Raw genomic sequence first — 16,821 nt, forward strand, 5'->3', positions numbered from 1 at the left:
CCAGCCAGTCATGGGGCACCCATACTAGGATATTTCAGAGTTGCCAATTAATGTAAGAGGCAAGTTTGTAAGATTTCAGAAGAACAAATTTGTACAGAGATGACAAAATTGACATATCATTACCAAAACAGTGGTAAAACAAATAAAGGCTGCAAAATGAAACGTAATAAGTGGAATCAAGAACTAGAAGGGATTTCAATAAGTCTTCTTGACAAAAAGAAAGAAAGCATTGAACTGCCTGATAGCAGCGCCTCCAGAGGTGATTCTTAGTACACTGTGAGGGAATGAGCCTGTGTCTAAAAGTGCTCCATAACAGCGCATCCTGGGGGAAATGGAGAGAGTTCTTCATGACGGTATCTAGTTTTGTGCCACCAACCTCTTTTCCACAGCAGCTTCCAGTGTGTCCAGGGTTAGTCCCGTGAGTGGGCAGTCCTGATAAGTTTGTTCAGGCGTTTTGCGTCTTTTGAGCTCAAGTTGCTTCCCAAGGAGACCACAGCGTAGAACAGTACTCTGACAATATTCTTGGATTATTCAAAGTCATTAATAAAGTCACTGTGTGGTGACAATTTGACTTACACTGCATTTGTGTGTATGTAAGCATCAAACAATGTAAATTGAATAGTTGCCTAGCTCCTGTGCTGTGCTCTATGATCCTAGGAGGCTGCAGGTGCTTTTTCTTACAACACTGTGTGGGGTAAAACCAGACATTATACCGTATAAATGACCTTCTGATTTGTTGTATAGCGAACTAGGTGTGGTGAAAATGACCTTTTTATTATGTTGTGTTTGAGTCTTTTTATTTCTTTTTCATTTCTTAATCTTTCGACCAAATCTTTCAGTAAACATTATTAGGGTTAGAAACAAAGTAAAAATAAAAGTGTCAAAGCTTGAAACTAGACAATGCCGAGCAGGTGCATAACGCCACAAAGGAAAATCTCATCTGACTTCTCTGAGAAGAAACCTAAGGGAATGCATCTTTAGTGAGCTAATAAATTAGCTGAATGGTGTCAGGTGCCTCAGCCTCATCAATCAGGCTCCAGTCAATTAACATCTTTGCATAACAAATTTCAGTTCTCACGAGATTTCTGAAGGTTACTTAGGTCAAAATATTAAAAAAAAAAAAAAAGCAGAGCACTTCCAATGTTTTTCAAAGCTGTAAAGAATGTATAAGAGTGAGGTTGTATGTCTGGTATATAAAATGAGAAATAGGCCCAACATACTGATAGACTATATACAGTACTGCGCACATTTGCCCTTTGCCATCCCAGTCTAATATCCATAAGGCAAAAGCACTCAGCTTCTAATTATCTCTTTCAATCATCTGAAAACTCTGCTGCCATACTAGGGAGCTGTCATAGTTAGAGAGAAACATAAATCACTTTTAAAGGCCTTTTTTCTTAAACAGCATAATCAAAATGTAGCTTATGTCAAGCCTTTTAGCTGCCTCAGGCACTCCCTGTAACATCAGACAGTTTATGCTGTTAGAGAGTGCTGTTAGCTCCCTGACCATTCTAAAAGTCTGCAAGGCTTATGGTGTCAAGGTCCCATGTACAATTCTAGCATTGCCACATCGCTCCCAATTCCAATACAACACAAACACATTGCATTTCCATTCTCTTATTACTTTCAAGTTCTAATGATGGCAAAGGTTCTGACTGATTTCTAAGGGGGCTCTTTTCTCTTCCTTGTGTGATGGAAAATAGGGTGTCAGCGAGCCCCAAACCCCAAACATGAGCACACACAGAGTCCCGGGTTCAAAAAAGGATGGTTTATTCACTAAATCCTCCACGAGTATCAAAAGCACAAGTGATCTCTATCTCTATAATCACAATTCCTCTCTCCACAATACTCTTACCACCGCACTGCCCTCCTCCACTTGAGTGTTGCCTTCTTTCCTTCCAGCTCCGACTTGCCTGGGTAAAGGACCACAATCCCTTTTATTAAGGACCTGGGAGTACTTCCGGTTCCAGGGCCACTGCCCGATGGAAGCACTTCTGGGTCAAGTGAACGTCCATTAGAGCAGGAAGCTTGTCTCTCTGTTGCGCCCTCTTGCGGCACCCAGTGACCACATTTCCTGGCATGCCCTGCTGGCTTCCCACAGGGCACTGATATCCAGGGCTGCTGCCACCTAGCGTGGTGGGGGAGTAAAAAGACCCCAGCAACTGTCTTTCCTTTCCAGTGGGCTGTCCATCCATCCCTTCTGATCCTTCCTTCCAGGTCTGATACCCCTCTCCTCCCCGGCTGGGACGCAATCTGCCTGTTAGGAACCTCCCGTCCGGGTAAGGAACCATCCTCTCATCTGGCAAGGATGCCCATCCAGCCCATGTGGCATCTACACTTGTCACATAATTATTAGAGTTAATGAATCACATTACCTCTTGCTATGGATGGACACATGATTTGGTTGCTCCTCAGCACTGCTTACTCCTTAGCTGTATATCTATTGTTAATTCCCCAATGTAATCCAGTTGGCTTCTGAAATATTTTACATTTACCCTGCATTTTGTCTGGATCTCAAAAAGGGCACCATGAATCCTGTAGAGAAACAAATTTGTATAGAGAGAGAATCTGTGTGGCATCTATAGAAGTAGGAAAAGGGGTGATGGATACCCTTCTTTAAATAATGAAGTTATTCATGACAAAAAGCTTCTCAAAAGGCTGGACTCCATCCAACAGAGTTTTAATTAAAAATTGACATTACTGCATAGAGCCTGGTGGTGGTTAGACATTAAACAGAAGAAAGTCTCACAAAGCCTTGATAAGATGATAATGAAGATGATTCCATTGGCCAGCAAAACAAGACGATCCAATCTTTACATGAACTTATTTGGCTGATGCCTTTATCCAAGGCGACTTACAACATTTATGATACAACTGGTTACATTTCTCTTAGTTTTCCAGTTGGAGCACAGGCAGGTCAAGTGACTTGCACATGGTCATACAGTGTCAGTAGTGGGATTTAAACCCACAAGCTTAGGGTTTGAAGTCCAAAGCCCTAACCACTATGCCACACTACATGCCTTTAAATGGCTGTGTTGAATCCTTAAATGCCAAACTAAATTAATTAGGAGACAGAAATCATCACAATATTGTGTGGATAACTGGGAGTAAAGAGAATTTGAAGGGTGACAGTATAACCAAATTTTTGAAGAGACTGGCCAGCAATATTGCCCACATTGCATGGGTTTAATCTGATTTTTCAGAAGTGTCACAGGATTTATTCCCACATCAAGCTTTTTTTTTTACATGAGACAGATAATAATAAAATTCCCTAACTATAATAACCTTCAGATTGTCATTAAAAGAATAATATGAAATTCCTAGTTTCTTGTATCAGGGTCATTGTGTCATTTCTTCTCGGATTTCATTTCAGCTACTGCTGCTGATACCACAAAGTTCATGCAACCTGATTTAAAAGCAGCTTTCTCTTTTTGGGCTACACCGAATCTTTCCCTATCCTGGTATTCATAAGCCACCTCACACTACGGGAAGTATTACCTTTGACAACCTGAAACAGGCCACAGAAGTCATTGACTACTTTTAGCACACTGGCACTTTCTCAGTGCCAAATCTGCTTTGGCTTCTTTCCTGTCAGGAACTTTGGGTCTACATGTTTCTTCTTTTAGGCATGCTTGAACTATAGGCTCAATCCATATTTTTGAATCCTTATTTATGTAAATGTACATCACATTTTTTCAAACACCTTGCATTTGCTTTCATCTGCTCTTCATCCTCTGCACGTAGGAGCTTCATCCTTAAGGTATATCTGTTGTCAGGGATGCCAGGGGCAACAACCCGACTGGGACGCCGTGAGGGACTGGATGTGGGTCTGCGCCCACCCTGGATCACGTGGGGGCCGCCTTCCTGGTTGCTTTGGGAGCCATGGGTTAAGGGCATGAAGCCCCACCCTGCAGGGGCCCGTGGTCACCGCCAGGAGGCACCCCAATGCCTTAGGGACCTGTTCCCTCAGCACTTCCGCCACACCAGGAAGTGCTGGGGGAAGATTAGGAAGGACACCCGGAGAGCTGCCAGGAGAACAGCCGGCACTTCCGCCACGCTGGGGCATGGCCAACGAGGGAATGCCGGGAGCCACCTGGAGCTCATCCGGGAGACTATAAAAGGGGCCATCTCCCTTCATTCAGGGCTGGTCGGGTGGAAGCAGGACGAGGCAGAAGAGAGAGTGTAAGCGGCCCGAGAAGAAGGGCTGTGTGTGTTGGGGTTTGTGCACTATCTGGACTGGGTCTGAGTGACCATTTATTGTAAATATTGTAAATAAAATACGTGTGGTGGTGAAAAACAACATGTCCGCCTGTCTGTGTCCGGGTCGGCTCCACACTGTAGAAATGGAGGCCTGGTGTCTGGTGTACCTTCCTTATTGCCTTTTTTTGCATTCTTGTTTGGGATAATAACCCTGTTGCTGCTCTGTTCCAATAGGAAATTTAACACTGAATTTTGAAAGCGCTTTTCTGGAGGCAGTCTGTTTAATTATTTATATCCTTTTATTTGCATGTTTAGCCTTACAGTAGACGCTTTTGTCATTTTTTAGTGGGGAGAGCACAGGTGGCTTCATTGTGACAGGCTCTTCAGCTTAGCTGCTGAAAGTCAAGTGTTTCACGTAATAGTTTCTTCTCCCGGCACTATTTGTTATTTTGGTTCTTAATTGCTTTATTGCTCTACCTGTTGTGTTTTACAGATCTTCGGATTTCTTATGGAAATTCTTAGATGTAGCCCACAAATAGGCGGAACAACACCTGCACAGAGTCAGTGTATGGTTTATTTGCATGTCATGTGATTCTGGGTTGGTGCAAGGGAGTGCTTGGCGGGGCTGATTTATGTGTAGTTGTGGGGTTTTGTGTGGATATAGCCCTTGATGTGTGCTATAGGATATAGAGAGGTTGTTGGGGAGGGGGCACAGTAGAGCTTCATTGTGTCTCTGCACTTATTTTCCCCAGTCTTCTTCTTATTTGCTGGGGCATGGTTAATAAAAACTGTAGGTTCTTGGAATGTTTTCTGTCTTGGGTGGAATATAAAATAGTCACATATCCTTGATTACCCATGGTGCATGAAGATTTGACATTCCCTTCTTACAGAAAAACATGCAGTTGTCAAAAGATATGCCCCATCTTTGTAATTAGCATTATTAAGTGTTCCAAAAAGAGAGGAGTGTTCATCTCCCTGTGCACAACCTCCTGATTAAATTTCATGGGAAAGTTTCTGGTGGCATGGGTTGATTTACCTGTTAAGTAATTGGAATTAGTTAATGGAAAATTACTTTGTGTCCAACTATACTCCAACTCCATGCCAGCCTTCCTTTTATCTTTGCCTTAGCCTTGACATTTACGAGCTTACACTAGGCATGGATGCAAATTTATATATGAAACCTCTATTAGATAAACTCTCTTTCCCTTGGCACCAATGTACCCCTCACTCCCCCTTGTGGGTTTGCAAATTCGTATACTTAAACTTTAAGATTTCATTTTCAGTTGTTAGACCCATCTGTGGAAGAATTTTCATTTTTGCCCAACTATTCTCATTCAAGGACAGATTACATTTTTCTATCTTGTTCATTTGCGTCATCTTTGTTTAATGTCTGGCTGGCCTTACCATCTCTCACTGAGACCACAACTGTTCCTTTTAAAAACTTTGTTTTTTTTTCATTATCATCCTGTACAGCTTTCTGACAGTTTAATTAAATACTGCTTTAGTGACCCCATATTTTGCCAGAGGTTATCTTCAGTTTTAGAAGGGAACATTAAACTCAGTTCTGGTTAGTAAAATTTTTTATCAAAAATAATAATAATTCTGTGATATCTAAAGTATTAAAAAGCAAACAATGCATGAAGAGAAAATAGAGTATGCCTATGCAAAGATAAAAAAGAATATAGAATCACAACATTGAAGAGATAATAAAAAAATTCAAAAATCTGGCTCAGTAACTCCACAATACCACAGTGAGAGCCATAATTTCCAAATAAGAAACACCTGACAGAGTAATGAATCTTCTGAAATATGGTCAGCCTGCCATAAGTACTCCAATGACACCGCATACAGTCATCCAGGAAGCTGCGAAGGATACTTAAGATATCCAGAGAATTTCAGGTTTATCTCAGCAAAGTCAAAAATGGACTTCATTAAAGAGCAGCAATGCACAAACCCACTGCTAAGCACAACTATAAATACTCATTTCTCCTTTGCTAGAAAGTTCCTACGTGATTCCCAAGCCTTTTGGGAGAATAGTTTAAAGCCAAATGACTTACCCAGGCGCTTCCTGTCTTGATCACATTTGAATGAACAACCAAAGCAAAACTGACAAATCAGACCAAAGCCACACTGACCAATCAGATTGTACAGAGAGACAACACACACATACACATACACACACAAACAGTAGTGTTCCATTTTATAGTAGACTGTCGCACTAGGTCCAGTGTAAAGCAAGCTCAACATTCAACATCATGACATGAGTACGGCGTTGTGGTGGTGATGGCATGGGGATGCCTTGCTGCCACAGGACATGGACCACTTCCATCACTAATGGAACCATTAATTCTGCTGTGTACCAAAAAATGTTAAGGAGTATGTCTAGTCATCCAACTATGATCTGAAACTGCTTCATAGTTGAGTCTTGCAGAAAGATAATTATCCAAGACACAAAAGAATGGGTCAAAAGAAGCAAAATTACAGTTTCAGGGCCAGACTTAAACATAATATATACTGGCAGGACCTGAAATGAGCAGTGTGTGCTCAAAGAAATTAAAAGTGTTTCTGAATTAAGCATTCTGCAATAAAGGTTGAGCTTTTATTCCTCTACAGTCTGAGCAAGACTGATATTGTATTAAGGGAACTGTTTAGTTGCAGCCATTGTGTTACCACTTTCCTGGCTCATTAAACAAAATGATGGTTCACCTACAAAAATTAAGCCTCAAGGGTGCAGTTAGACTTAGAATCAAATTGAGCCTTACCCCAAACTTGAGTAGCAGGCTTTTTGTACATGGCGAAAAAGGGTTAAACAATCACAAGATTCACAGATGCAGGCCAGAACTCTCACTGGCCAGTCCAGGACACACTCGATCAGTCCAGCTAACTCCCAGCTACTACAGTAAGCTTCAGCCTGACTAGGCCCGATAATGGGAAAACTGGGTTAAAGTTGGAAAAATATATATGATTAAATGTTCCAAAATTCCTCATAAATGGGAGAAATTGTGGCGCACTCTGGCCTGTGACCTAAACGCAACGAGGAGTCTTTGTAATTGGAAAGGATTTATTACTTAAAAAAAAGAAAAACAAAATGTGTAGAAATGAGTTGATAAACAGCCAAATCTTAAAAAAACAAGTCCCATTACACTAATCCTGAATCAGAAAGCAAAGACAGTAGAATAAATTATCAAAAATGAGAAAAATGCAAAGAAATGGCAATACTTCTAGATAATTTTAATGAAATACTTTTAAGGCCTCTTTGCAGGTTGACTATATAGCTAGAGAGGAGGGCTCAGCCTCTTGGGGAACTATCTACGAAGCAAATGGAATGGAGGCAGATTTAAAAACATAGTACATAATTATGCACATCAAAGAAATTCATAGAAATATAAAACATAATTCAAAAATAAAAAAAACACCAATAAAGCATAAACACACATACATTCTGACTGCAATATAACGGAACACTAAATTTACTCATAACATAAGTAGGCCTGAGGCAGGCCCAAAGTTAAAGAATTGGGGGTCCTTCTCCATCAGGCTTAACATAAAGAAGACAAGCAGCAATACAAAAACAACTACAAAATTAACAAAAAAAAATATGATGTCCTTACTAAACAAGGTAACATTAATAACTGAATGACAATAAGAATATAATAAGAAAAGAAACAAGAACATACTAAATAACACAATTTTCAGTATTCAAAGAATGACTAAATGTTTAAACAAAAATGGAAGTTCACTTGAGCCTGGTGCAGCCAATTATGAAGCGTAAGAGGTTTCATCCTTGACTCATTATATTTTCTTCTTATTTAACGTTATTGTTGCCGTCAGGACATTATTTTGAATGTTTGGTTAATAATTTTGTCTTTTGTCCTTTCTGTTCTTTATTATTATTATTATTATTATTATTATTATTATTATTATTATTATTATTATTATTATGTCATTTATTTAAGTGCATTTGTCTGAATTAGTTTTCCTTCTTTTCTGCCCTGACCCCCTTACTTGGAGCCACCCAATTATACACCTGAGGCACTGCACCCAGAGGTATAAATAGAGAAACTGCTGTTCTAATTCCTACTTTTACATGTTGTTTCTTTTTGATATTTGGATATGATGGATTTCACCCCTGTATTATTCTAATGTACTGTTTAATAGTTTTGTATTGGAATAATTTGCTTTAGATTTATATCTATTTTGCTCCTTTTTGTACTTTGCCTTCACCTGATTCCAATTTGAATTCTTACTAAATAATCATCAAATATAAAGTAACTCTCCTCCATTCTGTATATTTTGAGACTCTGATCTGTAAAAAGTCTTAGGCCCATTTTAAAGCCTGCCATCAGAGTTTTTGTTAGGCTGCTAGATGTGAAGTGTGCTCATATATTGCAACATGGTCTGGTTTTTGTTAGTTTTGAAGCCTACATCCCCTTTTTCTGTTTTTTGGGTGGAAACACTCTTATGTGTTAGCCTGCGTTCCTGTCCTGGCTTATGTTTAAATGTCTTTTTCTTGTCTTTTTTGTTTGTTCTCAATTCATTTATTTCAGTCAGAGTTTTGACAGTTCTCTCCCACAGATACATAATTCAGGCTTTAAAATTCCTGGGTATTCTTTTCAAATGTAAAGTCTGACTTTCATTTTGAGGCCTATAGCTCCAACTTTTCCTGGCACCAGGCTTACACTGAGGTGACCTGCATTGTGGGCTATTTTTTAAGGCCTCACCCACTGTAGCCAGAGTAATAACAACAGTAACTGTGTTCATTCAGTAAATTATATAAGTGAAAAAAATGTGTTATTTGATCCTGAAGGTACTTTTTATCTAATATTAGATTTTGATTGCAGACCTGAAAACAGGGATCATCTAAAAGTGTAACACTAGAGAAAATCAGAAAGGCACAATATTTTTATTTGTACTTAATAAAGTGACTCCCAAGTAGATAAGCAAAAGGAAAGGGTTGAATGAGTATATCTTGCTCTGTCCAGATTCCAAAAACACAAATTTGTCAAGTACTTCCAATAGACAACACTCTGCTGGGCCCTCATTAACACACACTTTAAAGCTTAGTTATCATAAAAAAGGAAAAGTGTTTCATATTTCCGCTGCGGTTCAGGGCTCAACCCCACTTCCCAAGGCAGATGTAGACAACTGAGATAAGCAACAGGTTGTCAGAGGATAGCTGCCCAGGCTCATCATAACAGGTAAGACAAGGCACCTCAGCTCATTCTGAGGTCAGTACAAAATACATCATTTGCACTTTGACTAATATTTCTCTTCATTAACTGTTGGAAGAAGTTGCATACAGATATGCTTATAAAATACTCTTGCCATAAAGCTGGTGGTGAGCTTAAGATTTTAAATATTAACCATGCCTATGTATTTTCATAGTACAGTATCCTTTATGCAGTTAAGATTTATTTTTCATTATATGGGGATATTGACAGAAGTGATGACGCTAACCAAGCTTATGGCACTCAAATGTGAACAAATCAAACTGAAAACAATGCATAGACACTGACGTGAAATGTAGCTCATAATTGGTTTTTGCATTCCACATATGTTGTGTAGTACAAATTCACATCATACTGAGACAATAAACTTATGGTGTAATTGGATTCATAAACAGTTATACTCTTTTTCTCCTTTACCAAATTGGTAATACATACCTCTTTTCAATCATGACAGAATTCCTCCACAGAACAGTGCCCTGATTTTACCGTCTTGCATGACATCCTTCTGGCTTGATACAAAGCACACATGCATATCCATTCTTCAGCAGAGGCTTGCGCTCAGGCTGTGTGCACTTCATTTCAGACCCAACTGTCTAGCAAGATGCCTTGGCAACCACTGATCAAATCATCTGACCACTCAGACAGCGAGAACTCTTTCTTAATCCCATGTGAGCAGTTTAAACTCATTGCACAACATTCTATTACGCAATCACGACACTTAAAAACAATTACCCTGCAGTACCATATACTACAGGCTATGGCTTGTTCATGCTCATTTGTCTGGAAAAAGCTTTGCCCTCAATTTAGAATTAACTAATACGGTTTTTGTTTTCTCAGACAAAGGCTGTATATGTATTGTGATTTTTGCACTTTTTAACTGAATCAATGTAAATGTGTTGTACAGTAAAAAGATGTGACAGCTGATTTAAAGAGACTATGGGGATCAAGAAAGTATTTTTGGAATTCTGTGTTTTCTGGTTATTTACAATAGGCCTAATTTTATTAGCCAAGAACAAAGTAATCCATCCATCCATTATCCAACCCGCCATATCCTAACTACAGGGTCACGGGGGTCTGCTGGAGCCAATCCCAGCCAACACAGGGCGCAAGGCAAGAAATTAACCCCGGGCAGGGTGCCAGCCCACCAAAGCAAGAACAAAGTAATAAGAATAAAATGTATCACACTCAGAGTTCATATTTTTTTATGAAACTGTAATTTGGACTGCAAACTAATACACCACACTAGCAAATCCAGGCGATGGAATTTTCTTGCTATTGTCCGGCCTTTCATTATACTAACAAATTGAGCATTAATTGATGCAAGTAATAACATTATCTATGAAACACCCTGTAGCCACATTGGCAGCATCCACAGCACTTCCTCTGCTAGTATCAGAAAAATCGTCAAGATGATCAGCGAAAGACTATTGTCAAACATGTGCAATTGAGAGGCAGTCAAAAAGCCCAAAGGTGAGTGAAACATCGATGATGATTATCACGTGGTACTTACCTGAACCTCTTCTCCCAACAGGAAAACAGAAGAAATATAATTCTCGGCCATTTCCGGGTTTCAAAATGGCCGCCACAACGTCACTTCCGGCGACTCTGTTTGGCATCACTTCTAGTTAACCCCATGGACATCACTTCCGTTTCCCCCATTATGACGCTGTTTCTGGTTCCTGATTACATCGTCATTTCCTGCCAACCAGTTCCTGTTCCCATCATTCATTTCATATATAAACGCCATTTTGTAACAACCATATTGTCAGCTGTTACTTGTTTTTTTTAGTACTTTTGATCATTTTGCACCCTTTTGTCTGCAGGACAATATACAGGGATGTCCCCAAAACTTTTTTGTATTATTTCCACACTATATACAGTATAACCCGGTAATATAAAATGACCTCCCTATTTTGAATGCTTCTAGTGGTGAGATCCTTTATACTTAGCCAAAACATGCATCTAATATCAGACTCACTTAAGCCAGTTTGGCTCTTTCTTTCTAAATTGGCATGAAGTGTCACAACAAGTCCTGAGTACACAAGTGTCATTTCACCTTAATGCCACAGTGAACAAGTTACTGCCTGAAGTGGTTTGCTTTGGTCTTACTGCATGTCACAAGAACGAGACATTGACAGATAAAGAGTTGGGGCAGCCACCCGTATATTGTGGTATCCTGGCTGCAAAAGTCGTTTTCTTTCAGTAAAATACAGAGCACTGAAGTGCACACAACCGAGTCCAAAACAAGACTAAAGAAACAAAGGAAAAGGGGCAGGTTTTAAAGGGGGAGACAGGAAGTGAGGTCGATGGATCGCACGTGGTCTTCCACCATTGGCTCAGAGCGGAGGTGACATCAGAGGGACTGGAGCTGGTGTGGCCGACTTCCATTGGCTCAGTCCCGGAAGTGATGTCAGGTGATCCAGGTGAAATCCCCCGGGGATGGTCTACAGGCAAGGGAGAAAAAGAGTCAGTGCACTCTGCCACACCCCGGCATGCCTCCGAACTGCCTTCACTCAAGCCCTTTAGCTGCCTCCCATGCGCACGTGTGTGACAAGGCCCCCCCCTTAGCCCAGACCCTAACCGAGAGGTCGTGAACCCGAGAAAGAGCATCAGCGTTGGCGTGGAGAGCGCCCCGACGATGAACGAGCGAAAACTTGTACGGCTGCAGGTCAAGAAACCACCGGGTGACCCGCGGATTCGACTCCTTGTGGAGGGCCATCCACTGTAGGGGTGCATGGTCCGTGACAAGGGTGAATTCCCGGCCCAACAGGTAGTACCTCAGCTGAGTAATCGCCCATTTAATCGCCAGAGCCTCCCTCTCCACCGCAGCATACCTGGTCTCCCGGTCCAACAGTTTCCGCTCAGGAACATGATGGGGTGCTCCACACCATCGACGCTTTGGCTCAGCACGGCGCCCAGGCCTGTGTCCGGCGTCCGCCTGGAGGATGAAAGGCAAAGAAAAGTTAGGTGCCATCAAAACAGGTGTGGGACGTAAGGGCCTGCTTTAAGTCACCAAATGCAGCGCCTGTTTTTCAGTCCATACCACAATGTTCGGGCCCTCTTCTTTGTTAAATCAGTCAAGGCGCCGCTCTCTCCAAAACCGGGTACAAACCGGCGGTAGTACCCGCTAACCCGAAAGGCTTGGACTTGCCGCTTGGTTCATGGACGGGCCATTTCAGAATGGCATCAATTTTGGAGCACTGTGGCCTTACGGTACCCCGACCCACCAGGTAGCCTAAATATTTGGCTTCGCTTAATCCAAAGAAGCATTTCTTGGGATTAATCCGAGCCCGCCTCACCAAGTGTCCGTAATACCGCTTGGACATGCTGTAGGTGTTCCTTCCATGTGCTGGAATAGATGACCACGTCATCCAGGTAGGCAGCACTGTATGAGTTATGAGGCCGAAGCACTTTGTCCACCAGACGCTGAAAGGTTGCTGGAGCCCGTGTAACCCAAATGGAAGGACACGATACTGCCAGTGTCCGCTAGGGGTACTAAACGCGTTTTTCCTTCGGAGTCCGTTAAAGGAACCTGCCAGTACCCTTTCGTCATGTCAAGTGTGGTCAGGTATTGAGCCTGTCCAAGCCTCTCGAGGAGGTCGCCCGCGCGTGGCATTGGATAAGCATCAAATTGGGAGACTTGATTAAGCCGACGGAAGTCATTGCAGAACCTCCAACTTCCGTCAGGCTTACCGACGAGCACAATGGGGCTGGACCAGGGACTATAACTTTCCTCAATCACACCTAGCTCCAGCATGCGCTTGATCTCAAGCTCCACTTCAGCCTTTTTTGCCTCGGGAAGACGATACGGGCGTTCTCGGACAACAACCCGGGCTCTGTCACGATGTTGTGCTCAATCAGAGAGGTCCTTCCGGGTTCTCACTGACTACCTCCCGAACGGTCCGGATAACTGTTTCCAGCTCCTGCCGCTGTCTGGGACTTAAGTCCGTGCCGAAGTTAAGGTCGTGTGTGTGAGCGAAGAGTGAGCGGGCTGGCCGGAGGAGGGATCGGGGTCCCTGTCCTTCCACGGTTTCAGCAGGTTCACATGATAAACCCGCTCCTTTGGCCGACGATTGGGTTGACTCACCAAATAGTCGACCAGTCCCTTCCTCTCCTTAACTTCGTAGGGGCCCTGCCAGTGGGCAAGCAATTTAGAGTGGGAGGTAGGCACTAGGACCATGACCCGATCTCCCGGGCGGAACTCCCGAAGAGACGTGCCGCGGTTGTAGTACCGGGCCTGTGCTGCTTGAGCCTCCTCCATGTGACTTTTAAGGACAGGCGAATTTTTCCAAATCTATCGCGAACTTGCGCGATATATTCCAGTATGTTTGTGGAGGGAAGAGCCTCTTCTTCCCAGCCTTCTTTCAAAATATCTAATATGCCCGAGGTTGTGCCCGTATAGTAGTTCAAAGGGGAGAACCCGTGGAGGCTTGTGGGACTTCCCGATAGGCAAAAAGGACGAGGGGGAGGAGCTGATCCCAGTTCCTTCCATCCTCGCTGACCACCTTACGCAGCATTTGCTTGAGAGTTTGATTAAACCTCTCTACTAATCCGTCGGTTTGAGGATGATACACGAGGTCTTTAAATGCTTTATTTTCAGTAATCTGGCAGTCTCCTTGAACGTTTCCGAGGTGAAGGGGGTCCCCTGGTCTGTCAAGACTTCTTTGGGGATCCCCACGCGAATACCCTAGTAATTCCCGCGCGATGGCTTTAGAGGTAGCTGAGCGCAACGGAACAGCTTCGGGGTATCGTGTAGCGTAATCCACGAGGACTAAAATGTACTTGTGTCCTCGGGCTGAGGGCTCCAGGGGTCCCACCAGGTCGACCCCGATTCTGTGGAAGGAACGCCAATCAGTGGAATAGGAATGAGAGGAGCACGGTCCCTCCTAGGAATTTGTCGCAGTTGACACTCCGGGCAGGAAGCGCAAAAGCGACGAACCTCCTCATTAATTCCTGGCCAGTAGAAACGGAGCTTGATCCGCTCCAGAGTTTTTTCGGTGCCCAGGTGGCCACCTAGGAGGTGGGCGTGTGCTAGCTCACAGACCTGCCGCCGGAAGGTACGTGGCACTAGCAGCAGCCTCGTCTCCTGCCCGTCATGCATTGCTACACGGTAAAGGAGGTCATTATCTAGCACAAAGTAGGGGCCCTGTGGCATCGACTGATTAGTGCGCTGGCCATTGACAAGGACCACTGCATTTTTTACAAACTTCAGGGAGTCATCATTCCATTGCTCCCTCTAAAAGAAGCCGGCGTTTCTTTAAATTGGAACCGCAACACGGAGAGAGGGTCAGCGTCGACCTCAATGGGCGTGGTTTCCTCCCGCCGCCGGCGTTGGTGGATGGCGTGTTAGCCCGCGACGGCCGGGAGTTGCCACGTCAGTCAGGGCGACTGCTTCGTCTCTCTGCCGGCTGATTACACGGCGTGGAGGCAGCTTGAGACGGGTTATCTCCGTCCATAACGAGGCCCAAATTAACCCCGGGAGTGGTATGTGTCTCACCGCTTTTGATTTTAGACCAGTCCGCCCTAGTATCACCGGGTGTGGAGGATCAGGTAGGACGCTACGGTGAGCTTCGAACTGACCCTCCGTAACTGATGACACAGCGGCGGACCTGTACCAGCGGATGTCTCCGTGGACACAGGTTATACCGGTCTTAAATTTAGCCACTGTTGCGGTTGCACAAAGCGGCGGGCAACAATGAAATGTTGCTGCGGAGTCGAACAAACCTGTGGTCTTGTGTCCGTTGACGATCACCACGCCAGTATGTGGGACCGCCAACGGATTAGCCAGAGCACACCAACCCCTCCTCACCCTCCACCTGCATTCCTCCTTGCCTCCAAGCGGTTTGCGCGCCCGCGGCCCCGCGGACGCCAATACGGCTCCGGATTGTACAGGGTGGGGCTAGGTCTTGGAACATACCCGGCTGAGTTTGACATGAGGACGGTTCTGCTCCCCCAGAGTGTGAGGCCGCCCTCTGCGTCTCCATAAGCTCTATGAGCTCAGACATGTTCTTGAACCGCCGCCCCAAACCGGCTGGGTGAAGCCACGGGAAGCGCTTCCAGGAGCAGATAGCAAGCTACCTGCTCTATTATTTGGTAGGGCGTGTTTTCAAATGGCGTAGCCAATGCCCTACCATTGCCCATAAGGACCAGGCTTGTTTGTTGGTTGGCCGCTCAGGGTCCAACCTCCATTTTTATTTTATTCACCTGCCAGTCTGGGGCACCCCTAGGTGGTAAATGGGGCTTTGGTTTCGCAGGAAGGCAGGCACTCTCCCCCAAGAGAGCATACTGAGTCCCTTTGCCTCCCCTCCAGGGCAGCCCAATTCTGTGAGCCCCACCCGCACACTCCCTGGCCACTCCAGATGGGCTAGTTATGAGTGCGGGAGCGGAGCCCGCACCGGTCACGCCAACCACGGGCACCCTCCCCGCCTGAATACTCGGCCCCGGTACGCTCCCACCTGGGTATATTGCAGGTCCTGTCCCCTTCTCCTCGGGACTTCTCCATCCTGCCGGCTACGCCACTGTCACAAGAACGAGACATTGACAGATAAAGAGTTGGGGCAGCCACCCGTATATTGTGGTATCCTGGCTGCAAAAGTCGTTTTCTTTCAGTAAAATACAGAGCACTGAAGTGCACACAACCGAGTCCAAAACAAGACTAAAGAAACAAAGGAAAAGGGGCAGGTTTTAAAGGGGGAGACAGGAAGTGAGGTCGTATGGATCCGGCACGTGGTCTTCCACCATTGGCTCGTAGCCGGAGGTGACATCAGAGGGACTGGAGCTGGTGTGGCCAACTTCCATTGGCTCAGTCCCGGAAGTGATGTCAGGTGATCCAGGTGAAATCCCCCGGGGATGGTCTACAGGCAAGGGAGAAAAAGAGTCAGTGCACTCTGCCACACCCCGGCATGCCTCCGAACTGCCTTCACTCAAGCCCTTTAGCTGCCTCCCATGCGCACGTGTGTGACATGCATCAATAAAGGAACATGCAGAAATTAATCGGCTGTGCAGCTCTGCTTTGATATAGGAGTTGCCTGTGGTTTATTGTAAATACTTGACTTGCCATTTCAGTACTGCTGTCTCTTGCCAGTGAACAGTAATTTGACAAGACATTTGTTAGGTCAAGGAAAGGGCAACTCGATATGTTATTATTGGTCTACTTTGGTGGTGGATATCCGCTATGAGGAATATTTGTATATGCTGATGTGAATTGGGTCCTTATTACTTGAACAATACACATCAGTCATACTTTAAGAAGCAGGAACAATCTCACGAGACTCTGGTTGGAAATGTATGCTAATTAAAAAAGATTCCAGATTTTGCACTGGTCACCAGCCAGATAGATTTATCAAATGAGTTGGATTCAATCCACAGCCACACCTCATTTATACAATATGGA

General features: G+C 44.0%; 1 protein-coding gene across 1 annotated transcript in view; it reads right to left on the reverse strand.

Annotated features, from left to right (window-relative positions):
- Positions 1 to 9,990, reverse strand: part of gramd4a (GRAM domain containing 4a) — a 323,835-nt gene extending 313,845 nt beyond the window's left edge. The window contains exon 1 of the mRNA XM_039761079.1: positions 9,864 to 9,990. Within this exon, the coding sequence (XP_039617013.1) occupies positions 9,864 to 9,877 (14 nt within the window). The 5' untranslated portion in view covers positions 9,878 to 9,990. The remainder of the gene's footprint in view (positions 1 to 9,863) is intronic.
- Between the last annotated feature and the right edge of the window lie 6,831 nt (positions 9,991 to 16,821).

Source organism: Polypterus senegalus, chromosome 8, assembly GCF_016835505.1.
Source record: "Polypterus senegalus isolate Bchr_013 chromosome 8, ASM1683550v1, whole genome shotgun sequence".
In the NCBI taxonomy this organism is placed as follows: domain Eukaryota; kingdom Metazoa; phylum Chordata; class Cladistia; order Polypteriformes; family Polypteridae; genus Polypterus; species Polypterus senegalus.